The 27,527-nt window shown below is 39.8% G+C and overlaps 1 protein-coding gene across 2 annotated transcripts in view; it reads left to right on the top strand.

Annotated features, from left to right (window-relative positions):
* Window positions 1–22,195, top strand: part of ZPLD1 (zona pellucida like domain containing 1) — a 55,305-nt gene extending 33,110 nt beyond the window's left edge. For both annotated transcript variants that reach the window (XM_007532613.3, XM_060198434.1), the window contains exons 8-10: window positions 1,478–1,586; window positions 17,705–17,734; window positions 18,078–22,195. In XM_007532613.3, coding sequence (XP_007532675.1) covers window positions 1,478–1,586; window positions 17,705–17,734; window positions 18,078–18,253 — 315 coding nt within the window. In that variant the 3' untranslated portion in view covers window positions 18,254–22,195. The remainder of the gene's footprint in view (window positions 1–1,477; window positions 1,587–17,704; window positions 17,735–18,077) is intronic.
* The last annotated feature ends 5,332 nt before the right edge of the window (window positions 22,196–27,527 follow it).

The raw sequence follows: 27,527 nt of genomic DNA, 5'->3' as shown, positions 1-27,527 counted from the left end.
ATCTGGCTAAGTGCACTCATTACAGTGCATAAGGACCTAGGTTCAAACCCCCTAGTTCCCACCTGCAGAGGGAAAGCTTTACAAATGATGAAGTATTTCTGTAGGTATCTCTCTGTCTCTCTTTCTCTCTAGACCCCTTCCCTCTAAATTTCTCTCTGTCCTATCAAATAAAGTTCAAGAAGTTTTTAAAAAAATAAAATATGTATCAGGTTAAACATTTTGGAACAGGATTTATCCATTCAAGATCTATTGAATGCCTGATCTGTGTCAAATATTACATTGGGAATATAAAAATGAAGGCTGAATAAATTTTGAATCTGAATGATTCAGTTCTTGAGGAGGATCACAAGTTACAGAGAACAGAAGACGAAAATGCTATGGTACAAAGACAGACATGAATGTCGGTTGCATGTGGAGGTGCCACTCATGAGAGATGGAATAGGAGAGTTTGGGAGAAGTGAATCCCAAGTTGTTAACTTTGAAGATGAACCCTAAAAGGGGGAAAGAAAATCAAGTGTGAGACACTTCATGTAGAAGGAAGATCAGTGTTACAGACATGGGAGACATAATCAGGGATGTCCATCTGTCATTAAGCCTGTGGATCAGAGTACAACATGATGGAAAAGCTATGAGAAAAAGATGAGGACTGACAGTAGAAAGGCAGAGAGGTGACCCTGGGATTCCTTGGGTTTAATTATCTAAAGCTATACAATGTATGGCTCTGAATTGCCTGGTTGTCATTAAAATGTAGATCCATTTACTGGCAGATACAAATATGTTTTGGTGTGATAGCTTGCTTGAACAGAGAAGGTGCTATGCCTCCAAAAGTGCCATGGCATTTCTTTCCCTTTCTGCACGTCTCTCTTTCTGAAAGAAAAAGTAGCCTGGAGTAGTAAAGTCAAACGTGTGAGGCTTATCTTCAACAACAACAACAACAAAAAAGACAGGCCACATAGGATCACATCAGCAATAAAAAAAAATAATAATAAAACACATTTTAAATGATGAAATAGCTTTAATATGCTTATATTCATGCTCAGATCCAGGACTATCTTTACTTTCATTGCTTATTTTAATACCAACTAGTTTTATCTAATGGGGTTAAATGGGATGTCTACTGTGCCTTCTTAGCTCTGTGTTAACCAACATTTCTGGGAAAGATTTATTAAAGGCTTGAGAGAAATAAAAGTAGAAAAATTTGATAAACACAACGCTCTTTCAGGAGAGCCACTGAGCTATGTAAATTAATGAGGCAATGCACAATTACAGTAGGAGGAAATAAGAAATGTGACCCAAGCTAGGATAAGAAACATAATAGCAGTTATATGCCAAGTAATTAAATAAATGCACAAAAGTAAATGAATAAAATTAAACATGTGGCTATCTCTTTCCAAAGAATCTGCTTTCTAAATGGCCATAAAGAAGCATTTTGTACTGGTATGGAATTTGTTTTCATTTGTTTTCATTAACACCTCAGACTTGCAGCCACAGAGAAAAGAGAGATTCAGGGAGGAGGACAACTTGGAGCGCCCAGAGCACTTCTGGAAATGCTGTCCTGTCTGCGGGTCCCATCATTACTCGGAGCGGTAGGATTCCTCTACCTTTTGTCTGTAGTAATAGTCAAATGCAAGTTATTTTGTTACTTGGTTTGTAAGAAATAATTCCAAATGGTCCTTACACAGCTTGAAATCATTATAAGACAAGGTAAACTGTTAACCAACTTCATTTCACAGTAGTTTCTTATTTTCTCTCAATTAATACATAAAGAACTGCAATGTATATTTAATACACACACACATCTACCTACCTCATAATATATATATATATATATATATATATATATATACACACATATATATTTATTTCTCCTTTAGATCCCCTCCATCTTTTTCTGTCTTAATATCTGTTCCTGAAAATAACCAATTGAACTTCATTCACTGACCACCTTGCCATCTAGTTTCTGTTTGAACTTAACCACTTGGTGATGCTGTCAGAGAATGGTGTACAACGCACACTGCTTCTGCAAATTACTTTCTCCATAAAACTCTCAGATTCCGGAATCCCTATCCTTAACACATAGCTCAGATAAATTGGCTGTCTCTTGTAGATTCCCTTTATTCTTGCAAATAGTATTGTTAATACTCTATTTTTATATTTTCAGTTGGATGGTATTTTGATTCTTCCCAAAACAAATATTAAAATCCTGTCCAGTGTACTCATTCTTGCTTATGAAACTAATAGCTATAAATGTTTATGTGACTGCCTTTCAATATCTTATCTCATCTTATCTTTCCCATTTATCTATCAATCTAATCTATGTCTCTGCTACTTTCTTTCCCTTTCTGCAACCCTTCCATCCTTCCTTCCTTCCTTCCTTCCTTCCTTCCTTCCTTCCTTCCATCCATCCTTCCTTCCTTCCTTCCTTCCTTCCTTCCTTCATTCCTCCCTCCCTCCCTCCCTCCCTCCTTTCCTTCCCTTTCTTTCCCCCCTTCACTTTCTTAATAGGTTAGAGACAGTGACATAGAAAATGGATATATATATATATATATATATATATATATATATATATATATATATATATATATATATATCTGTATCATTGCTCCACTGCTCATGAAGCTTACCTTCATACAGATGGGAATCAAGAGCTTAAACCTGGGCATTTGCTCATGGTAAAGTGTGTGTTCTGCCTGGTGTAATTTTATGTCATGTATTTAAGTATTTGTGAATATACAGATACTGTTGCTCACTAGAAGGATATTACCTTATATCAGTGTAAACCCAAAGACATACAACATCAGCTAAATAAAACATGCAGTATAAGTAAACAAAAGTCATAAAATTGGCTTTTGTACTGGCATGCTATGTGACTTGGGCTTTACCTCACTTCTTTAGGTTAATGTCTCTTAATTTTTTAAATGAGTGGGTCCAAGAAAATAATCTTTAGTATTCTTTCTAATTCTTTAGTTTCAAATGCAACTTTGTATTCTATTTTTGCATTACAGTATAATAAACTTTCTCTATTTAATTTTATCTACAAGGCTCTTAGAATTTTTCAACTATATTATTGTTAGTTTTTTCTCCCATTCTCTCTCATCCCAAAGTTAAAGAAAGTTTTGCCTGAAATAGATAATTAAGTAAAAAGTGGTTTTGGCTTGAAAATCCAGACAATTGCTTTTATTTTACACAGCTCTGTATTTGTGTAGTCATAGAATTATTTAAAAACAAACTAATAAGCCTCTTAAATAATGCAGAAATTTGTTAGATATGAAATTTCAAACTTAGTCCAGTTCATATGCCCTCAGGGTTTGGTATGTGCTTTGAATGGTGAAATAACCGGCTTTTGGTTTGGGAAAGACCCAATTCTTATCTCTAACTAGCTATTAGAAATAGCTAATAGAATTATACTACATGGAAACTCAACTCTTGTTGCCAATAATTAGAAATGCTTTTGGTAGGTACAATATACGTGTTTTTTTTCTATTATGTACCTAGAGTTAGTTTGCTGTAAAAACAAAATAAATTTGAAAGTGATATCTCTATCCATGTTTAGTATATGACTTTTCTTCTTATTGGCTTCCTTGCTTTCTTCTTGCCTGGGCCAAATCAAATTTAAAATAGTACAAAATTTATATAAAATGTTGCTGTGAGATACCACCCCCCAAAATAAAAACAACAACAACAACAACAACAACACACACACACACAAACACCTACTCAGATAATCAAATCCCAAGTAGAAATTCTAATACTAGCATAGATTCAACCATCCAGCTTTAGTTTAACCCATAAATTATCCAGTTACCCAAAATATCCATGCTAAAACCTCTAGAGTTAATGCCTTTGATTAGAGAACATCTACTGTCAGCCTTGAATTTCTTCCTTTCTTATTTTGACCGTTTTTCTACCTCTAGGATGAATTTATTTTCTAACACGCTAAGACTGTCTCTTAGTTACTTTGGTTTACTCAGTGACAAAATCCTCCCTCTCAAAGGGTGATGTTCCAGCCTTGTATTTTACCCACCCCATCTTTCATTCTTCTATCTGTCATCCCTATCTATCTATCTATCTATCTATCTATCTATCTATCTATCTATCTATCTACCCTCTATCTAATTTTTATGATTTTGGTGAGTATCAATAAGAATGTCCTTGTGTTTTTGGTGATCACAATAACTTCCCTGAGAATAGAAATATGTAGAATAATGTTAACATTAAAATACTATGGTATCAGTGCCATAGTTTTACTATAAATTCCACATAAACACAGGACTAAAATATCAAACCTTACTTATCCAGGAAAAGTGTCTGAATTTAGTGTCCAGCTTAATGACCAAGGTTGGCTCCTTTCCTTCATTTCGCTTTGTTGTTGCCTTAGGTCACCTAGGATTTATCTCTCCAGATCCTGTGCTGGTTTTATATAGATAAGTCTAATTTCAAGCTTGGTTTGTTCTCTTCAAAGCTTTGTGATACTTTAAACTTTTGCTCTGTTTGCTCATTGAACTACTACTTTCTCCTTGATAATCAGCTTAGGTCACATTTAATAAGTTTTTAAACTTCAGAAATTCATTCTGTTTATTTTTACCCACTATTGTTATTCTGTTTACTAGTTTGTTTAGGGAAATAGTCACATCCTTAGTATTCATAATGCTTAGATTTCTTGAAATATTCTTATATGAAGCTCTCAAATGCTAGAACTGGTAGGAAAGTACTTACCTTGGAGTGATTTCTGGAAACTGAGAGGGATAATCCCAGGAGAACAATAGTCTCTAACGTTTTTCCTCAAACTTCTATGGAAATGCCCAAATCAATTTCTTGTTTAATTAGTACAACTGAATTTTATGAATAGTTAATTATTTATTTCAGTATATTTATTTAACTCCTTGGGGTGCTCTGCTAGCAACTGGGAATACTATAGATAACAAGTTACAATTTTTGCCCTCAGGGATCTTGGAGTTGAAAGGTGGCGAAAGACAAATAACAAACATAAAACCATGCAAAGTAAAAATTTTGGATGCTCTATTATTATTATTATTATTTTATATAGTGATTTCTCTTTTCTACCATTTCTTTTTCTTATCCTTTGTTTCTTTTTCTACTCTTTTTTTTTATAGAGACAGAATTTAAGGGGGGAGATGGACTAGAGGTGGAGAGAGAAAGAGATACACATGTAGCACTGCTTTACCACTCCTAAAGCTTCACCTCCTGCAAATGGGGATGGGGGCTTAGACTCAGATTCTTGCACATGGTACTATGTCTGCTCAACCAGGTGCAACACTCCTCAGCTCCAATTTGGAGGTTATTATCTTGAAATATGTGATCCATTTAGTTGACTTGACTCAGTTGAATTTTTAAAAATAACAATTTGTCGAATTAAGGAAGATACTTATTCTGCATAAATCTTTTCCCTAATGCACATTTCCCCCTTATACATTTCAGTTACTTATGTGAGAGAAAAAAGAGAGAATGATTATTTATCTGTCACTGCTGGTTTCCCAGCCCCTGTATATTGCTGCTGCCACTATCTTCCGCTATCTATATATCTATTAAAGAATCCACTGGATTTAGAATTCCAATCCTCCAGAGATTTTTTTTTTAAATAACATATATGTCAAGATCCAACAGAAGTGAGAGAAAAGCAGAAGCATGTGGTAACGACAACAACAAAAACTCTCAGAAAATCTTCACCTCTCTGCTCTGGACTGGAAAATTATTGTTTTTTAATTGAAAGGATACTAAAATACAGGATATCTGAAACAGCAACCAGATAAATTGATACCTTACTTTCATCACCTAATAAATAAGATTCCAAGGCGTATTAATTTATTATTTGTTTTTTTAATTTTATTTTTTAATTTATTTTCCCTTTTGTTGCCCTTGTTTTATTATTGTTGTAGTTATTGTTGTTGATGCCGTCATTGTTGGAAAGGACAGAGAGAAACAGAGAGAGGAGGAGAAGCTGGTGGGGGGGAGAGAGAGAGAGAGAGAGAGAGAGACCTGCAGACCTGCAGACCTGCTTCACAGCTTGTGAAGCTACTCCCCTACAGGTGGGAAGCCAGGGGCTCAAAACGGGATCCTTATGCCAGTTGCGCCACATGTGCTTAACCTGCTTACTTTATTATTTGTTTTGATTCAGACATTTTCCCAAAACAGGATGTGTCTCCATGTGGGGAGATTTTGCCTGTGATTAAGTCCCTGTGGAGGACACCTGGGATACTGTCCTTATAGGAGTGTTGGTGGTGATTTAGGAGAAGTGAGGTTGTCGTGGCTTATTATATTTTCTCAGTTCTATTATATTTTCTCAGTTCAATCAGCAGAAAACAGTGAGAGATATCTAGTCAAACAAGTCACCCCATTAAAATAAGATAGCTTGTGCCTTCTAGGGACACAGAAAGAGGAAGAAACATTATATTTGAAAGACAGAAAAACTTAAAGTTAATAATTGAGCCTTTTAAATGAAGGATCATATTAATAATTCTCCAACCATTTTGCACTGTGGAAGAATTTTTGGGGAAAGGAGCATATGATCTTTTGGGTGAAACTAAGGTGGTATTATTTGGAGATAGAAGTTTTCTTTTCCTTTTTAAATTATCACCAGGGTTATTCTGGTTGCTCAGTTCGGTACAATGCATTCAGTGATCCTAGAGGCTATTTTCTTTCTTTCTTTCTTTCTTTCTTTCTTTCTTTCTTTCTTTCTTTCTTTCTTTCTTTCTTTCTTCCTTTTTGATACAAAGAGAAATTGAGAGGGGTGGGGTACAAAGAGATGGAGAGAAAAAGAGAGACACCTGTAACACTGCTCCACTGCTCATGAAGCTTATCCTTGTGGGTGGAGACTGGGGACTTGAAACCTGTCCTCACATATGGTAATATGTGTATTCTCCCAAGTGCATCATCTCCTGATCCTGAAGGTTAAGAATTTCTCAAGGTGTCTTGAAAATGTAATTATAGGGGGTTGTCATTGGGCCTTGAACATGCATGATTTTGCCAATTCCAGATTATTTTTATTAAAATTACTTTTATTTTAGGTAGAGTATGAGACAGAGAATATATATACATATATACAGATACACACACACACACACACACACACGGAGACAAAGAGAAAGAGAAATATCATAGCATCTCTCCATCATCCATCTCTGGAGCTTTCCTTGCTATCTTGTTTCTCCCAGTAGTTCTGGGACTTGAGCTGATCAAGTTAAACCTGGATAAACAGTGCAATCTCCTGACCCTACACTAGAGAATTGTGTGTTTTAAAATTTTTTTATCTTTATTTATTTACTGGATAGAGACAGGAAGATATTGAAAGGAATGGAAGATAGAGAGGGAGAGAGACACCTCCAGCCCTGCTTCAGCACTCATGAAGCTTTCCTCCTGCAGGTGGGGACTGGGAGCTTGAGCCTGGGTCATCCTTACACATTGTAACACATGCACTTAACTGTGTGCCACTATCCAGTTCCTACTTTTTGTCTTTTACAATGCACAGCACCATTAAAAATTCATGAATGGATACTTATTTGGGGTATTGTTCTGTAGCCTCAAACAACAAAAACTTTGTTTTGACCAAGACTCATATGTCTGAAAAGAAATGGCATCAGGGTTGGAGAGATAGCTCATTGGGAATGGAATATGTGTTGCCTTGCTTATGACCAAGTTTGGCCACACATAGGTGATGTTCTGTCATTAGTGGAGGACTTCACGGCAATGATGTTTCTCCTTCTATCTCTGCCTCTCCGAATTAAAAAGTGTGCCAGCAGAGGCTAGGTGTTGGTGCACCCAGCAAAGTGTACATGTACAATGACCTGAGTTAAAGTGCCTGATCCCCACTTTCAGGAGGTGGGGGAGCTTCATGAACAGTAAGACAGTGATGTAACTCTCTCTCTCTCTCTCTGTGTCTCACTCTATATATCCCTCTCCCCTTTCCTGTTCAGTCTCCCTTTTTTCTATTTCTCTATATATTCAAAATGAATAAATAAAATAACAACTTTTATTGGGAGAATTAATGGCTTACACTCAGTAGTAATTGTATTTATTGGTATATGTGTAAAATTTCTCAGTTTTCTGCAAAACATGGTCACCCCCTGCTGGTGCTCACGTGGAGTGGCTCCAACGCGGGGGGGGTGGTAAGCCTCCGACCCTCCCTCACCAGCTCTAGTGGCTGCGTGAATTAGAAAGAGTCATCAGGAGATATTCTGATACGAACATCATTTATTTGAAGATGGGTACAGGCTTTTATATGGAGTAAAACAAAGAACATGTTTCACATATGTCAGAAATTACAGGTTTCTTAAAGGTCAGCTTGCCCTCATGGTAGGGGGTTGGTATGACAAGAACTGATGAGATACATAAAAGTCAAGACAATTAGTTTCCATGATGCAGGCAAGTTAATTATCCAAAGGTATTTGAGAAAAGCATAGGGGTTAAACCAGTAAGGTGGGGTAGAGAAAAAGAAAAACAAAACTTGATGTGAATCATAGATATCAAGGGCACAAGGAAATAGAATATGGGGTCTGCCGGGTACTGGCAGGGGTGTATGATAGAGTGTGTTCTCCTATATGATCAAAAGGTGAAGTTATAGCGAATGTGTGAACTTTGAATGACTATAGTGAACTTTGAGTGAACCCTCAAGCAGGCAGCCATTTGGCCTGCTAGCATAGGGGACTAAGTGTGAGAGGCTTGTAGGCTTCCTGTGGGCTTGAGAGACTAACAAGGAGAAACTGAGTCTGGGACTTTTCCCTCTTGGCTCATCTCTATAAGGAGAGAGGCTAACAAGTGGGGTGTCTTTCTAGAACTCCATCCAAGGATGGGAGAGCTCCCCTAAGCTCTACCAAGCTTTCACATAGTCCCAAAACCCCCTGCCTAGGTCTTCCTCCACCATCATGCACCAGAACCTTAAATCCACCCTGTCACCTCTCACAGAGTCTTTTACTCTGGTGTCATATACCAAATCCAGTCCTGTTGTTGTGGGGTCTGGTGTCGGGCTGCACTGCGGAGAAGAGAGCGGATGTCCAGAGAAAAGGGGTACACAAATCTTTATTATAGGATGGGGGGGGTTTGGTTCAGACCACGTGGAGCCAGCCAGCAATGGCCAACCACGGGGGGAGAGCAGGGAGCGAGACCTCAGAGAGGAAGAGCTGAGAGCCCAGAGGGGGGGGTGAGGGGGCTTTTTTATTGGGCGACAACCAGGGGTGACGTGTAGGGCCAGGATTGGTTGAAGGGGGCACTCTAGGATTTTGCGGGGCATAGAAAAACCTGGGGGCGGAGACTGCATCAGAATAACTCCTCAGCAACATCTCCTCCTGTACAAAGTCCATAAAAGACTATCATGGGGCAGAAACCTTTTGGGCATAAGCCTAAATGATATAACAAAATAGGAAGGGACAAGTAGGGGAGTAGTAAAAGCCAATGTGGTGTGAAGGGAAGGATTGGTGTGGAAAGGAACATTCCCTGCTTGGGTGGGGAAAGGGGCAAGGGTACATAATGAGGGGGAGGCGGGAGGCATGACCCACCAAACAGAGGGGCTATTTGGCATTGTATAGTCCTCAAGGCAACAGTCTGTAAAGTCTATGAATTACTCAGGATCAGTCTATGAAAAGCCAGCAGCGTGAAGGGAAATAAGCTGCTTCAAAATTGTGTAAAATGTATATAGGGTATGTCAGAAAGTCCGATACAAGTCTCAGTCCGAAGTAGATGGCTAGGGGAAGAATTGGCAGGGGATGCAGCGCTGCATGAGGGAGGTCAGCCGCTGGAATGTTGCTTTTCTATAGATAGCTAGCTGGAACTGCCAACACGTAACAAGCAGGTCAGAAGCAGGAACGGTAACCAGGCATGAAGAAAGTTCTGTCCTTGGAGTCTGTGTATCAGGTTCTTGAGATCACGTTGAGTGACATCTAGGGTTTCGGGGGGTGTGCCACGGTAGTCGTGCCATCTAGTGGGTGACGTCAGGGTGTGAAGGGGTTCAGATGGTTTTTCTGGGATTCCTATGAAAGAAACACAAACAATCTGCTTCTCGTGGTTAGTTTGAACTTGTAACAAGTTATAGGTTTGTTATAGTTGATACCTCGATGATTATAATTGGTTTAGAATCTCTTTATGATTTTATTTAAAGGTCATCTAATGTGACCTCCTGTAGCAGCCTCTACCGCAGGATCTTGAGACCAATATTAGCTAAAATATGTATTTTAAACAGACTCAAATTGCTTAGAGAGTTAACGATATTCGTGACAATGATTTCAATGTTTACAGTGCCAGATTGATGCCAGATCTGTTGTGGATTAATTTCCACAAGATAGTTTACAGGGCACCTTTGGGGGCCCTTCAAAGGTGTCCTTTATATAAAATTTATATAGTTTAGTTTTGGGAATGAATAGTCACGTTGAACATTTAGACTTTTACCTAAATAATAAGTTACCTTAACAAATTAATTTTTACCTTGTCTGGTAAAAGTGTAGCTGTAGGGTTACACTTTTGACCGTTAATTTAGTGTTACCAAACTTGAGACATACCCATAAACATTTAGTTATAACAAACTGGAGGAAAAAGAACTTTTGTTATAAAAACACATTATTTAAAAACAAATTTAAATCTGTCATTAGTCACACAGTTTAAGACTAAACACTTACATATATACCAAAACTATATATAAAATACAAAAGCGGGAGAAAGAAAAAAAAATTTTGGAATGTTTCTGGACGTCTCCAGAAACTTTGGCTGCATCCAGCATTTTTATATAAAGCCAATTACCTTTTAGAGTACTCCAAGCAGATGGGTCATGCAAAAAAAAAAGTTTTTTTGTCATTCAACACACTCACTCACAAAAACAACTGGCCAGTTATAACATAAGACATACAGGGAAAGGGTAGGAGAGAGGTCTCTGTGAGCCAGATTTTGTAGGTTCTGCCATGTCTTATTATGGGTCCTGGGATGTATCCTGCATCTGGTCCTCTTGTAGTATTTCTTGTTCTTCAGGAATAACAGCGCCATCCTGCGGGTATTGTCGGACATGGCAGGCAGGAACCCAGACAGGTTTAGAGAAATTTTGAGGAAAAATGCATGCAAAACCCCTTCCCATGGTCAATAATGGGTCAGGCCCTTTCCAAATTTTATCGAGTGGGTCTCTCCATTTGACCTTAATAGATGGGAGGGTAGATGGTGTTTGCCAGTGAAGAATAATAGGGGGTAAGGCCGAGTTATTGTAAATATTAAAGAGATTTAACGTAGTTAAGTCTTTTGCTAGCTGGATATTGGGGGGATATGTTCCTCCTTTATCTTTATTTAGTTGAGCCTTCAGAGTTTGATGGGCCCTCTCGACAATGCCTTGTCCCTGTGGATTATAGGGAATGCCCGTGGTATGAGTAATATTCCAGAGGGAACAAAAATCTTTAAATTGTTTGCTTGTAAACATAGGTGTATTGTCTATTTTCAAAAATAATGGGACCCCCATAACGGCAAAACAAGAGAGCATATGGCTTACAAGCTTTTTAGCACTTTCTCCTGTCTGAGCTGTAGCCCACATAAATTTAGAAAAGGTATCAATTGAGACAAACACATATTTTTGTTTGCCAAAGTTTGGTATGTGGGTGACATCAATTTGCCAAATTGCATTAGCTTTTAAACCTCGCGGGTTAACCCCAAGGGTCTGGATAGCAGGTGTCTTTATGAGACTTGCACAAGAAGAGCATGTAGCGAGGATATGTTTTAACTGTGGTACAGGAACATCAGGGAATCGAGCTCGAAGGCCTTTAAGATTAACATGGGTTAGAGAATGAAAATTAGCAGGATCAGAGACAGAGACTGGGAAAGTTCCTGTGGAGGCAAGGCGGTCAACTGCGGCATTCCCTTCGGACAGGGAACCAGGAAGAGGGCTGTGGGAACGAAGGTGTTGAATATACAGTGGTTGGGTTCGAGAACAGAGCATAGAGGCGATTTGAATCAAGAGAGGGGAAAGTGGGTTGTCATCAATTTTCACATAAGAACGAGCAAGCCATGGAAGTAAGTTAACAGTATACACACTGTCAGAAAAAAGGTTGAAGGATTCTGGTACAGCTTTTAGTGCAAGGAAAACAGCATAAAGTTCTTTGTACTGAGGGGAATTATCAGGAAGCTCAGCAAAGAGAGGTTTAGGAGATTGTTTGGGTAATATATAAGGGCAGCAGCTCCCCTTTTTCCGCCATCAGTAAAGATTGTAGGAGCAGAGGGAATGGGATCCCGAGAGAAAAGTTTAGGTGCTAGTAGAGGCAGATGAGGTAAAGAAGCTATCAATTTATTAGAAGGAAAATGGTTTTCTATTTGTCCTAGAAACCCCACGAAGCTTATGGCAAAGCGGGAATGATGGCGTATAAGCCACTCTGTATCTGTGAGAGAAAAGGGCAGAATGATTAAATCTGGTTCCTTCCCTAAGACCTGTACAGACCTATTTCTCCCTTGGCGAACCATGAATGCTAATGCGTCTATCTCAGTGAGGAGTCTTGGAGCTCCTCCTACTGGCGTGTGAAGCCATTCGAGAACCCCATGGTCTTGCCACAGTACCCCTACTACTGTGGGGGTGGAGTTGAAGATTAGAAGGTTTACCGGAGAGGAGGGGGAGAATCGAACAAGGTGCATGTCCTGGAGGGCCTGGTTAACCCTTTCCAGTGCCAAGGAGGCCTCAGGAGTTAACTTACGTTTTGAAGAGGGCTGTTTGTTTCCTTTCAACAGGTCAAACAGTGGTTGGAGGCAGCTTGTGGGCAGATAGAGATACTACCTAAGCCAATTTAAATTTCCTAGAAAACTTTGTAAAGAAGCAAGAGTAAGGTTAGAAGGGAAAGTAACATTAGGTTTTAAGGGATGAATTTGCATTAGAGAAATCTCTGAACCTAGGAAGGATATTGGAGGGATTAGCTGTATCTTCTCAGGGGCTACATTAAGGCCACTTTTCTTTAATGCAGGAATGAGAAAATCATGTAAGGCATAGAGATCTGTATCTGATTTTCCCCATATTAAAATATCATCTGTATAATGAAAAATATTAAGGCCCTTATGAATATATGGGACAAGGGCAGATTTAACAGCCTCCTGACAAATTGTAGGACTATTGGCCATACCCTGGGGCAGCACCACCCATTCAAATCTATCAGCAGGGCTGGCATTATTAATAGACGGAACAGAGAAGGCAAAATGTTTACAATCTCGCGGATGCAAGGGGATAGAGAAAAAACAATCTTGTATATCAATAGCTATGATTGAAATTCCCGTGGGAATTGCAGAAGTAAGAGGCAAACCCCTTTGGGCGGAGCCCCAGACCTGCATGGTTTTATTTACTGCACGGAGATCTTGAAGGAGGCGCCATTTTCCCGAGCGCTTTTTAATCACAAAGACAGGAGTATTCCATGGGCTTCGAGATTGATGAATGTGTCCCAAGGACAACTGCTCTCGGACGAGCTCCTTTAAAATTTCTAGTTTATCCCTAGGTAAAGGCCACTGTTCCACCCAGACAGGCTCATTAGAAAGCCAGCTTAAGCGGGGTGTTTGGCTACGAACAGTGGCATTTAGTATTGGGGGTGCTGAATAGACCTGGTATCGCGGGAATGAGTTTTATGCTCTGCAGAGGCGTCTGTGGATATCCTAACATTAAGACATTCCAGAAGATCCCTGCCCAGTAAGTTGGTGCTAATATTAGCTACCAAAGGGCGGAAGTGTCCGGTAGAACCTTCTGGGTCTTCCCACATAAGCGAGTCTCGTGTGCAAAACGCTCTCGTCATCCCTCCTATTCCATGTAAACTGGGTCCAGGGATGAGTTCCCAATCTTGGGGAACCTCTTCTTGCCTTAAAATCGTCTTTACTGCCCCCGTGTCAATCAAAAATTTAAAAGGAATATTCCCAATCTTTACTGTCATAGAAGGGTGACCTTGTTCTAAAACAGGAGTGGTCCACAAAATCTCAGGCCCCGAATTTTTACCATTCAGGGGCGAACCATCTTTATGAAATTGGGACCAACAATCTCTCTTCCAATGAAACCCCTTACGACATTTTGGACAAACAGTACGTGGTCTCTGGCTCCCTGACTGAAAGCGGGGTTGCTCTGGCTGGAGGCGTGGTTTCCCTGACTGGAGGTGTGGTCGCAACTTATCAGGACATTGGTTACGCCAATGTCCTTGGCGACCGCACTGAAAGCAGGCCCCGTTTTGCTTACGTGGGGCAACTGCAAAGACCTGCGTTGTAGCGGGTGCCCCATAATTGCCTAATGTAAGTTCCTGTGTCGCTAGAATCCAATTATCTGGGTGTAGGTGTTTAAGATTAAGGCATACCTGACGGAATTGTGGTGTCATGCCTTCCCAGACAATAGAGCGCAGGAGTAGTTTGCGGATGTCAGGATTATAAACCTTTCTCTCTAAGCTTCTCTTCACCCTTGAGATGAAGCTCGCCAATGATTCATCAGAGCCTTGGTGAAAAGAGTTAATGGGAGCTGATGGATCTACATCGGGTGTGGTCACCCTTTCCCATGCTTGTGTTGCACAGATGCGTACCTGTTCAAAATAACCGGTTGGAAACCTGGCTTTTGCCTGCTGAGCTCCAGATTCATAAGCTCCTGCTCCATACAAAGCATCAGAATTCCATTCTACCTGTTTGTTACTATTTTCCTGCGATTGCCTAGAGCACTCATCGTGGAAGCATGCCTGCCACTGAAGATAGAGTGGGTCTGGGAGTGCAGCACGAGCCAGTTCTTTCCAGTCTTGTGGTGTATTTAAATGCTGGTAAAAACTCCTCAAGATGGACTTGGTCCATGGAGAATGCATTCCGTCTTTCCTGACTGCTTGTTTGAGTGTTCCAGGATCTACAGAGGAATATGGCTGCCACGGCTGAGGGTTTTGTTTAGAAGGGGCCAAGTTTACCGGGAATGTGTGGATTTGGTCCGATGGCGTGGGAGAGGGAGCTACAGAAGTGGAAAGTGCCGTAGAAACTGCTGTAGTGGCTGCAGGGGAGACTAAACACATATCTATGGGGACGGAGCTCCAGGGATGGACTGCACATGGTTTAAAATCCTTAAATGCTGAAAAAATATCCTTTAGCTCTCGTATCTCAGCCACTAGGTCCCTTAATGGTGACGTATCAGCAGGGGGCGGGGTCAGGGACGAGGAAGCCTCAGGCAGAGCTGAAACCGCGGCGGCAGGGGCCGGGGGCAGAGCTGAAACCAGGGCGGCAGGGGCCGGGGTCGGGATCAGGAACACGGAAGCTGCAGACGGAGCTGAAACCAGGGCAGCAGGGGCGGGGGGTGGGGGGTGCAGGAACGCAGAAGCTGCAGGCGGAGCTGAAACCAGGGCAGCAGGGGTGTTCAGGAACGCAGAAGCTGCAGGTGGAGCTAAAACCGGGGCGGCAGGGGCATGGGGGGTTCAGGGTCGCAGAAACCTCAGGTGGAGCTGAAACCGGGGAGGCAGGGGCCGGGGGTGGGTTCAGGGATGCAGAAACCTCAGGCGGAGCTGAAACCGGGGCGGAAGGGGGCGGGGTCAGGGGAGGAGCGTCCGAACACGTGTGCGTGTCTGTGGGAATGGAATTCTTGGGTTTAGCTGCTGATCGCTTAGGACGTCTAAGTCTTAAGCACATGTGATTTAACTCTCGTACCTCAGCCTCAAGGTCACTTATCCTTATGGCATACCACGTTTTACATATCTTGAAAGTGGTGACCACAGTTAAAAAAATCCAAGGGGTAGCGAAAATTAAACCATTTATGACAGCGCGAATCTGTCCCAGGTCAAGAGATAATGACTGGGACACCTCCTCATAAAACGAGAAATTTCCCATGGTGGAGGGAAATGCAGGGCCACAGAAGTGGGTGGATGCCACTTACCTGTGTCTGGGCGGTTTCGGAGACCTCAGGCCGGGCGTGGTGTGGGTACGGAACACGATGGGTACCAGATGTTGTTGTGGTGGTCTGGTGTCGGGCTGCACCGCGGAGAAGAGAGCGGATGTCCAGAGCAAAGGGGTACACAAATCTTTATTATAGGATGGGGGGGGTTTGGTTCAGACCACGTGGAGCCAGCCGACAATGGCCGACCACGGGGGAGAGCAGGGAGCGAGGCCTCAGAGAGGGAGAGCTGAGAGCCCGGGGGGGGGGGGGGAGGGGGCTTTTTATTGGGCGACAACCAGGGGTGATGTGTAGGGCCAGGATTGGTTGAAGGGGCACTCTAGGATTTTGCGGGGCATAGAAAAACCTGGGGGCGGAGACTGCATCAGAATAACTCCTCAGCAACACAGTCCAAGTTCTGCTTTGTGTTTCTCTTTTGTTCTTATTTCTCAGCTTCTGTTTATGAGTGAGATCATCCCTTATTCATGCTTCTCTTTCTGGCTTATCTCACTTGATTCCTTCAAGCTCCTAACAAAATGAGGTGATGTGAATTCCTCGTTTTTTAATAGCTGAGTAGTATTCATATATATCACAACTTTCTAAGCCACTTATCTGTTGTTGGACACCTGGGTCGCTTCTAGTTTTGTTACAAATTGTGCTGGTATGATAGCAGCACAAAATAAATTATTTTTTAAAAGACACTCAGCAGTAATGAAGTATTGCATGTGCAAGGCTGCAGCTTAGTGGGAAATAAAATGAACTGGCATCAAATATTTTATGAATAGCTTACCAGATTCTTCTAGCAATCATTTCGAGTATTAATAATTCTGGTATTTAATATCTTGAGGCTTGCATAAACATGTTATACCTTGAGACTTGATTAAGTAGTTTCTATATTTGATTAGCTTATGTTATTTCATGAAAGTGACTCTGAAACTGAGCTTTTAGTTAAGCTGTATTTACTTTATCATGTAGGTTGTGCCCTATGGATATTTCATCTGTGAAATGAAAGAAGCAATAATATCTAAACCATATGGCCACTATGAGGGCCTATTTGATAGCATACAAACTGAATGGCATTATACATATATTAACTGTAATAATATTTCTACTCCAGAATCAGATTATCAGTTATCATGAGATAAATGAAATATATTAAAAATGACAAACACCCTAAACACCCACATGTTTAAGCATTGTTATGAAATCCACTCACTGTATAAGCTCAAAGTTTGCTATATTGTTACAAATTTGGCAGCAAAAATTAAAAAAAAAACAAATGTATGCATTTATTGTATTTATTATGTTTGCAAGGGAAAAGTAAAAAATCAACAATTTCAATCTTTTATTTAATAGAAACAACTCAAGCTTAAGAGTCATGTTTTCCATTTATCTAGTTATTAAGTGTGAATTTATCTTCTTGGAACTTCAGGTGATGTTTTTGCAAATTATTATGGGTAAATTGGCAACACAAAACAGCAGCACTAAATAATGAATATTTATCTATTAACAGAATAACAAATGGCATGTTAGAAGGCTATAAAATGTAATAGCTGTTAACCACTATTTCGCTCACTAACCTGACTGAAGAGCTAATGATGAATTCAAATTGGCAAGAAAGAATATAGTACAGTAAATTTTGCAATTATATTTGTGTGCCCAGGGCAGTCACAAAGTGTGAGCTAGGGGAAGAGATAGATGACAGTGTCTCGGGAGTGTGGAGGAAGGAATCAGAATGGTTAGAAAGACTTTCATTATTTTTTTTCCCAGGAAACTTGTGGTTGAAAATGGAGTGATGTCTAGATTAAAAGCAGTTATAGAATTATATAATCACAGGGGGATATTTGGAAATAATATTTCTCTTCTTTCTTCTCCCCCCTCCAGATGAAACTCCAACCAACAACTCTCAGCTTGGTAAGAACATTAAAACATATCAGAAATAAAATTGCGTATTTTTATATTTGTTGTATCTTAAGTAATAATTCACAGAGGACTTCTGAACTCATATGTGACCTCTGGGTCAAATTCATATAACTTTAAATGATGATAGTTTTTGATTGCCTGGCAGTCCAGACCTTCTTCCATATAATCCTTTCCATATAATTTGAGTTATAGTCAAATAGATTGTAGCATATTTCTGTGTCATGCTTTTATTCTATGGTGTACCAGTGACAGATGTTCTGCAGATATAAATTCAGAGGAGGTAATATAAATCTAGTATTGGACCTTTCAACTGTGTGTGTTTTATTTCTTTTAGGTTCTCCAAGTGAAACTCCTTTCCAGCTGAATGCTATCACCAGTGCCCTGATATCAGGAATGATCATTCTGGGAGTCATGAGCTTTGCCCTTCTTCTCTGCTCATTGGCCCTTCTACAAAGAAAGACACCTGCCAGTTTGGTGTTAAATGGCATAAGAAATCCAGTCTTTGACTGAATGTAGTAGGCCCCTGGTCTAGGGAGAAGGCTTCACTGAGTATACTGTATGTGACTACAGTCAGTGTTCCATCTAAACTGACTGCCAGCCAGCATTTGATATATGTAGGTTGAATAGTTTTCACAGTGTAGCTTGTCAGCCAGAGATAGTGAAAGAATTTGATAATATTGTTCTTGTCACTTATATATGTGGTCTGTCCTATTTGTATGGCATCAATGAGTTTACTGACAATCAGAACACATCAGGACTCAGATCCTATAGAGTCAAGCATACTTCATTTTATTTCAGTTTTCTTTTCATCCTTGGTTCTAGGGATAAAAGGTTGGCAGAAAATAAAATGGAATTGTTTGCACTTTCCCCCAAAGTATTAAATCTCAACATGATGGCATTTAATATGTAGTTCCAAAATGAAAGCTGGTTTTTGTTTTATTCCAGGTATATTAAGCTTAGGGATATGCCAACTTGGACACCGGAGATATAATTACTTGTTCTATACACTCTTGTGTTTTTGGCTGATTTCCATGCCTGATGACTTTTGTTTTTAATATATAGAGTGAAATACAGAGAGGGAGCCATATGTAAGGTGAGGCAGAGAGAAAAGGCAACTATGAGCACAATTCTACTGTTGGTGAAGCTTCTTCCCTGCTGGTGCTCTCATGTGGTGGCTGGAGGTTTGTGCCTGGCTTGAACATGGTGATGTGTATGTTCTTACAGGTGAGCTGTCCCCTAGCCCACATGATATTCTAACTCTTAAGAAGCCTTGTTGGAAATAGAGCTTCACCTAGAGCATTCGCTTATGTAACAAATAGTAAAAACATTCCTTAACTTCCAGCAAAATACTAAATGAACCTAAACCATTATTCATTTGGACAGGAAAGGCTGGGATCAGTTTTGCCCATTGATGTGAGAACTCCAGTGCATGCTGTTACTTCTCCCAAGGAACCAGCTCAGCTGCTGTAACAGCTATGTGTCTAGCAGTGAGACAACTGCAAAGAGCATTCTTAATTCAAAACTCTTTTATGGGAAAGCAAACTAACCGTAGGAAGAAGACATTTTCATGACCATTAAAGAAATCATTTTATGGGCCAGGTGGTGGCATGCCTGGTTGAGCACATACATTACAGTGCACAAGGTTCAAGACCCTGGTGTCCACATACAGAGAGGAAGCTTCACAAGTGGTGGGCTACAGGTGTCTCACTGTCTTTCTCCCTCTCTTCGCCCCCTACATGCTCAGCTTTTCTCTATCTCTATCCAATAAATAAAGTTAATAAAAAACTTAAAAAATCATTTTATTAGGAAGGAGGTAAAAGGTTTACAAAATAGCTGTTGACACATTGGTAAAATTTATTATCATGCATGATAAAGTGTCTGCAAAACACTCACTACTACCCTTCCCCCACACCAGTTTAGAACTTTTTCCACCATCTCAACACCAGAACCACAGTGCTCTTTTCATCCATTGAAATCCCCTTCCATGTGTCCTTTGCTTTGGCCCCATGTGAGTTTTCAGGAAACTAGATCCGTTTTATTCCTACAAAAAAAAAAGGAAACAGGCTAAAGGAGTTTTGCAGAACTTTGTTGGAGTCTCCATAAAAAAAATGCTTCTGTACCTACAAACTTCTGATGTTGGCAAAACAAATAGTTTGGAGGAGGCTTTCTTTTTAAAGTGTTTTCTTGATGATATAATCATTGCCATGGATAAAAGTTTCATCCCTCTAACAATACACTGAAAGAATTTTACAATTTTACAAAAAATAATAACCATGTATTAAGCAATCCATATCCTTCATAAAAGTAAAAATCAACCAAATAACACCATCAATTTTTTAAAATTTTTTATTTATAAAAAGGAAGCACTGACAAAAACCATAGGATAAGAGGGGTACAACTCCACACAATTCCCACCACCAGAATGTCATATCCTATCCCCTTCCATGATAGGTGATAGCTTTACTATTCTTTGTCCATCTGGGAGTATGGACCTAGGGTCATTATGGGGTGCAGAAGTTGGAAGGTCTGTCTTTTGTAATAGCTTCCCTGCTGAGCATGGGCATTGGCAGGTCGATTCATACTCCCAGATTGTCTCTCTCTTTCCCTAGTGGGGCAGGATTCTGGGGAAGCAGGGCTCCAGAATACATTGGTGGGGCGTCTGCCCAGGGAAGTCCAGCTGACATTATGTTGGCATCTGGAATCTTATGACTGAAAAAAGAGTGAACATATAAAGCCAAACAAGTTGTTGACTAGTCACGAACCTAAAGGCTGGAATAGTTAAGCTGAAAAGTTGGGGGGGGGGTCCTCCATTTTGTAGATAGTAATCCTATTTTAGTTATGTTCCAGAGAGCCCATGACTATACTAGTTTTTTTTTTTTTTTTCCTGAGTCTGACATCTGATATGCAGGTGAAAGACAAGATACTCTATGTTCCACCTGAGAAAGATGGGCCCTGATGTTGGGGCAGCTTGGAACATTCCTACTCATGACCACAGAATGTGAGCTCAGATCTCCAGGGATGCAGAGGTCACATAGGCTCCTAAGCTGAATATAGACCCCAGATCAGATCAAATTGATGGAGTTTATAGTCAACAATATTTATACACCTTTCCCATATTTGGGAGCTACTCTTTTCCCTAATCCAGCTTTCTGGTCTTTTTTCCAGCCATGACATCATCTCTACAGAAAAAAAAAATTATTCAACCAATCTACAAAGCTGATTAAATGAGAAAATAAATAGTTGGTGACATACACCAAAACAGCCTGTGTAGCTTGTAGAAGTGCTATTTTTTACTGTAAAAACTGTTGAGACTAATTTTTATTCAACATGTGTGATTCAATATTCAGGACATAATTTACTGTACTGAATGCAAATTGCTGTGTAATTTAAGATTTCTTTCAAATGAAGTTCTCCAGTCTTAGGTTAATAATTAACTCAATCACCAAATCAAAAATAAATAAATAACCCTTTTCTCCAGTTTGTCCAAATAGTTCACCAGAACATATTCATATTAAAAATAATCAACGACATAGTTGATTCAACTTTCTATTTGAAAGTGCATATATAGAAAGGATGAGATTGGATCTGGAAAGTATTTGGTATTTTTTTAATAAAGACAGAAATTGAGAGGAAAGTTGAAAGTATGTAGGGAAAGAGAGAAACACTTGCGGTACTGATTCATTGATTGCCAAGTTTCCCCTATGTAGTTGAGGACTCAGGGCTTGGTCCCAGGTCTTTGTGCAATCTACCAATCTACCAGATGCGCCACTATCTGTACCCATTCCTTTGGATAATTTCTTTTATATAAAGAAGTCTAGCATTTGAAAATCCCATTTCCTCTTCCCTTTGTTATTAAATTAACTTTGAAGTGATCATCTAGAACTTTATCTGTGTTAACAAATTTTCTAATTCAAAGGTAAAAATTCTACAGTAAAAAACTGGACCACACTACTTAGGTGACCCTAGTATATTGGTATTACTGAACTCTTCTGCTAAATCAATTTCAGATACTTTGTGTGAATTGCCTTTTATTTTAGAATCATGATGGATGAATAGAACATTTTATTAAGGAATTGAGGTGTTAGTTTGATTTTTGTGCTTTTGAGATGACTACTATTTCGTGCTGATCTTTTAAATTCTTTACACCTTACAATAAAACTGAATAATGGTCATATTATTTTGTAAACAACCTGATTTTATACCACTTTTGCCACCTTTTCATTATAAATGGGAGACAAATCAGGTTTGTTCTGTATAACTTTGTCTTTATAGACCTGCAGTTGTATGCTGTGTTTAGTTATATTGAATATTCCAATACCATAGTGCGAAAACCTCACAAAATACATGCAAATGTTCCTTCAGTTTTAATACCTCAAACTGTTTTTTGCACTTCAGGGGTAAGGTATGATGACATGTAAAAGATGATTGTTAAATAAAATAATTGTTAATCAATATCTTTAAAGTAGTGCTGTTTTTAAAAGCTACTTAACTGCCCTGTTCTCAGCATTCTATCTCTATTTTTACAAATACTAGGAAAGAAACTTGGAGCCTGCAAGATAGCTAACCTTGAGGTCTGCCTGCTTTGTCATGTCAGCAACCCAGGCTGGAGTCTATCCCCTATTGCAAGTACTGTGGTGTTTTTCCACTACGATGTGGACCAGAGCAGTAGACAGTGGAAACATGAAAAAAATATTAAATATGCTTTCTTTTTAAAAATATATTTTAAATTTTATTTTTTATTTAAGAAAGGATTAATTAACAAAACCATAGGGTAGGAGGGGTACAATTCCACACAATTCCCACCACCCAATCTCCATATCCCACCCCCTCCCCTGATAGCTTTCCCATTCTCTATCCCTCTGGGAGGATGGACCCAGGATCATTGTGGGTTGCAGAAGGTAGAAGGTCTGGCTTCTGTAATTGCTTCCCCGCTGAACATGGGCGTTGACTGGTCGGTCCATACTCCCAGTCTGCCTCTCTCTTTCCCTAGTAGGGTGGGTCTCTAGGGAAGCAGAGCTCCAGGACACATTGGTGGGGTCTTCAGTCTAGGGAAGCCTGTCCTGCATCCTGATGACATCTGGAACCTGGTGACTGAAAAGAGAGTTAACATAGGAAGCCAAACAAATTGTTGAGCAATCATGGACCCAAAGCTTGGAATAGTGGAGAGGAAGTGTTAGGGGAGTACTCACTGCAAACTCTAGTGTACTTTTGCTTTCAGGTATATATTTTGCAGTAGTTTATGGATACGTATGAACATATGCTTTCTCTCACAGAAACTGGTGTATATCAAGGTTTTGGGACTTTGTTAGAAAGTGAACCACCTGAGATGGAATTAGAGTATACTATGAAAGGAAAGGTCTCACACGAGTAATGAAGCTGAAGGGTTGTCATTCCACATGTGAAGTCTCTGGACACAGTCTGAAGTGAAGCATGTTGAGGTGGCAATCGTTGTGTTGGTTAGGTTGTGATCGGCAGATGCAATATTATTTGATATGGATTGGGAGAGGCATACGGGAAAGTGGGCCCTATCCAAGGGTTCCAGGACTGGGGGGAAGTAGAGGCTCTTAGTGGAGATGTGAGGTTCCTGCTGTCTTAGGGTTCAAAAAGACTATCGTTAGTTAATGTTATCATCACATTATTTGGTAATTGGGTTAACTTTGAAAAATCCTTTTGTTAGGGTGTACTGTACAGTACCCAGTATCATGTATATAGCTGTGCGATTGGTTGCTTCTGATCTACTTGGTCTAGGATTTTGAGAGAGTCCGCATATCAATTACACAGCCTATATATTGAAACGATTCATTTTGTGTTTTGAAAAACTTTGAGACATACAATTACTTTTCCCCCTCTCGTATTAATTAACTAGAGATTTATATGTCTACATTTTGCTAGGAGTGTACATAAACACCATTCCCACCACCAAAAGACTGTGACCAATCCCTCCCACCCAATCCCACCCCCCACTGTCCCAGGAAGCTGCATGTCTACCCCTCACCACAGGGTTTTTACTTTGGTGCCCTACTTACAATTTGGTCAGGTCCTGCTTTTAGTTTCCCTTTCAGATCTTCTTACTCAACTTCTATTGTTGAGTGGGATCATCCCATACTCATCTTTATCTTTCTGACTTAGCTCACTTAACATAATACCTTCTAGCTCCGTCCAAGATGGGTCAGCGAAGGTGGGTTCATTGTTCTTGATAGCTGCATAGTATTCCATTGTGTATATATAACACAGCTTTCTCAGCCACTCATCTGTTGTTGGGCACCTGGGTTGCTTCCGGGTTTTAGCTATTATGAATTGTGCTGCTATGAATATAGGAGTACACACCTCTTTTTCATTGGGTGTTATGGAGTCCTTGGGTATAACCCCAGGAGAGGAATTACTGGATCATATGGAAGGCCCATGTCTAGCCTTCTGAGAGTTTTCCAGACTGCTCTCCACAGAGGCTGTACCAATTTACATTCCCACCAGCAATGTCAAAGGGTTCCTCTGTCCCCACAACCTCTCCAGCATTTGTTGATGCTGTCCTTTTTGATGTATGCCATTCTTATAGGAGTGAGGAGGTATCTTAGTGTTGTCTTAATTTGCATTTCTCTGACAATCAGTGACCTAGAGCAGTTTTTCATATGCTTGTTAGCCTTTTGGATCTCCTCTGTAGTGAATCTTTTGTTCATATCCTATGCCCATATTTCGATGGGTTCATTTGCTTTTTTGGTGCTAAGTTTGCTGAGCTCTTTATATATTTTGGTGATTAGTTTCTTGTCTGATGTATGGCATGTGAAGTTCTTCTCCCATTCTGTGAGGGGTCTCTTCATTTGTTTAATAATTTCTTTGGATGTGCAGAAGCTTTTCAATTAGATGTAGTCCCATTGGTTTGTTTCTGCTTTAGTCTTCCTTGCAATTGGGTTTGATTCATCAAAGATGTCCTTGAGGTGTAGGTGGGAAAGTGTTTTACCAATGTTTTCCTCTAAGTATTTGATTGTTTCTGGTCTGACATCTAGGTCTTTGATCCATTTGGAGTTGATTTTTGTTTCTGGTGAGATAAAGTGGTTCAATTTCATTCTTCTGCATGTTACAACCCAGTTTTCCCAGCACCATTTACTGAAGAGAGCCTCCTTTTTCCATTTAATCCTTTGGGCCCCTTATCAAAGATTAGATGTCCATAGGTGTGTAAATATGCTTTCTAATGCTGTAGAGAGAGTGATGACATAATGAAGTCTCTTAGTGTTGTGCTTTCTAATTGATGACTTGCATTGGGAGGCAGAGCCATGAGCCCACTGGAGGGTAAAGTATACCCTACTTTTATTTTGAGCTCTGATAGCAACTGAGCTTATGATTTTTAAAAAGTTTGAGGGAAAAGTGAAAACTGGAAATACAAACTGGAGCTGAACTTATGCCCAGAGTTGCAGAGTGTCTCATGACAATTCTATTCATTTGCAGTGGTCATCCTTGTTCTGAGGTGTGACAGAGTTGAAGAGAAAGCCTTTTCCTGACTCAGGAAGAATTTGGTCTGGCAGTAGTGAGTACTACTCTGTATCTTTGAGAATCATTAACCATCTTTTGGAGCATCATAGATATGATAATTTATGAGAGGCTGTGTCAGATGTGGAAAATGAAAGATAGTACACTTCTTGAAGGGAGATGAGCAGGGAAGATGTCCATGGAGACACTTACCTGAGAATGAATGAGGCATGTTTCAAGAGGTCTCCAGGTCATGTGGCAGGAGAGAATTATAACTATTTGAAGAGGTTTCTGCCATGTCAGTGTGGGCTTTTGGGCTAACACACACTTGTTTTCATTCCATAATTATGAGAAGAGAAAACTTAGAAAAAATTTGCTTTTGGGACTGAGGTTCCTCAATTATTTACATGTGGGTAGACCTTTAATATAAAGGAACACACATTTTAAGTTAGAAGAAAATATACTTAAGTAGTAAACAAAATAAATACTAGGATTTAGTAGAATATCAGTGTATTAGTCAGGCTTTCTGAAAAAAATAATGTAATAGAATGTATGCATACAAAAAGATTTTTTAAAAGAAAATGGCTTATACAGTTATGGAGGTTGAAAAGTCTCAAGGTCAGCAATTGGGAAATTGATGCACAGAGGAGTTGGTAGTTCCAGTTTGAAAGTCTGCAAGTTCTAGATCCATGAGGAATGTCTGAGTCCTAGTTCTAAGGTAGGCATAAACCAATGTCCTAGCTTAAAAGGTGTTCTGGGAGGAATTTCTTTTGATTCATATTCAAATATTTTACATACAGTGCCTCTGGCCCACAACTAGGGATTACTTTTTATTCTGTTCAGTTCAACTAATTAAATGGGGTCCCTCTGCATTAGGAAGGGCAATTTGCTTTTATTTTAAAATTTTATTTATTTATTAGGTAAGAGGGAATGGGAAGAGAGAGAGAGAGAGGAGAGAGGAGAGAGATTGAGAGAGAAACCTGCAGCACTGCTTCACCACTTGAAAAGCTTTACCCCTGCAGGTAGGGATTGGGGGCTTGAACCTAGGTCCTTGAACATTGTAACATGTGCTTAACCAGGTATACCACCACCCGGCTTTGCAATTTGCTTTGCATGTGTATAAATGTTAGTTTCATACAGAAATACCCTATATACAGACCCAGAATAGTGTTATAACATATGCTGGTAGCCTGTGGCTCAATGTAGTTAAGATTAATCATCATACTTGATAAACTTGTAATATACATTATATATATATATATATATATCATACTGCTAGTGACTAAAAAATCTCAGTTTGGTAATATTAAGAGAATTAATGAAAATTCTTACAGAAATTTGACAATCTACAACTGAAATGATTTTATGGTTTTTAATGACTGTAGATAGAAACTTCTGATCACAGGATCCTCTTGCTAATTAACTATCGAATAGAGAAAAGAGAGGGCCATAAGTGATGGACCCTAGAGTCAAACCAATTTATCACACATCATCAGGAGAAACAGGGAAGAAGAAACTATGGCACTAGTCAGATGCTGATTGGATCTGTCTCCTATGTTGTCTTCACTCTAGGTGCTGGTATACCTGGAGAAGGGTAAGTGATGACCTCAGTAGTGACAACAGGCCAGACGTAAGGAAGGAGATAAAAATATATAATGGGGGGGATGTGTGGTAGCGTGGCAGGTTAAGCTCACATGGCACAAAGCGCAAGGATCGGTGTAAGGATCCCAGTTCAAGCCCCTAGCTCCCACCTGCAAGGAGGTTGCTTCGCTAGTGGCGAAGCAAGTCTGCAGGTGTTTTTCTCTCCTCCTCTCTGTCTTACCCTCCTCTCTTGATTTCTCTCTGTCCTATCCAACAACAACAACAGCAACAATAACAATAATAACCACAACTAGGGCTACAAAATGGAAAAAATAGCCTCCAGGAGCAGTGGATTCATAGTGCTGGAACCGAGTCCCAGCAATAACCCTGGAGGCAGAAAAAAAATATATATATATATAATGGGTTGGTGGGGGCGATACAACGAGGAAAATGCTAAGCATTGGGTATAAAAGCGGTATCTTAGAAGAGATGACTTCACTGGTAGGAGACAAAACTAGGATCTTTGGTAGTTGTCACCAATATTCTTCATGATGGTAGTTGATTTCCTCCTGAGGCTTAATAGATATTCCAACTACATATGCATAAATTATGTTTTCATGTTTGTGAGAATCTTCTCTGCTAGCTTATTGGGCAATACCAGTGACCAGTGTCTACAAATTTGAATGATGCAAGAAAATACAAAGCACCTTTGTTAATGAGACTTTTTTTTTTTAATCAGATA

The sequence above is a fragment of the Erinaceus europaeus genome, chromosome 9, assembly GCF_950295315.1.
Source record: "Erinaceus europaeus chromosome 9, mEriEur2.1, whole genome shotgun sequence".
Taxonomy (NCBI): domain Eukaryota; kingdom Metazoa; phylum Chordata; class Mammalia; order Eulipotyphla; family Erinaceidae; genus Erinaceus; species Erinaceus europaeus.
Note: the sequence above shows the minus strand (reverse complement) of the source record. Positions and strands in the feature narration are given on the sequence as shown.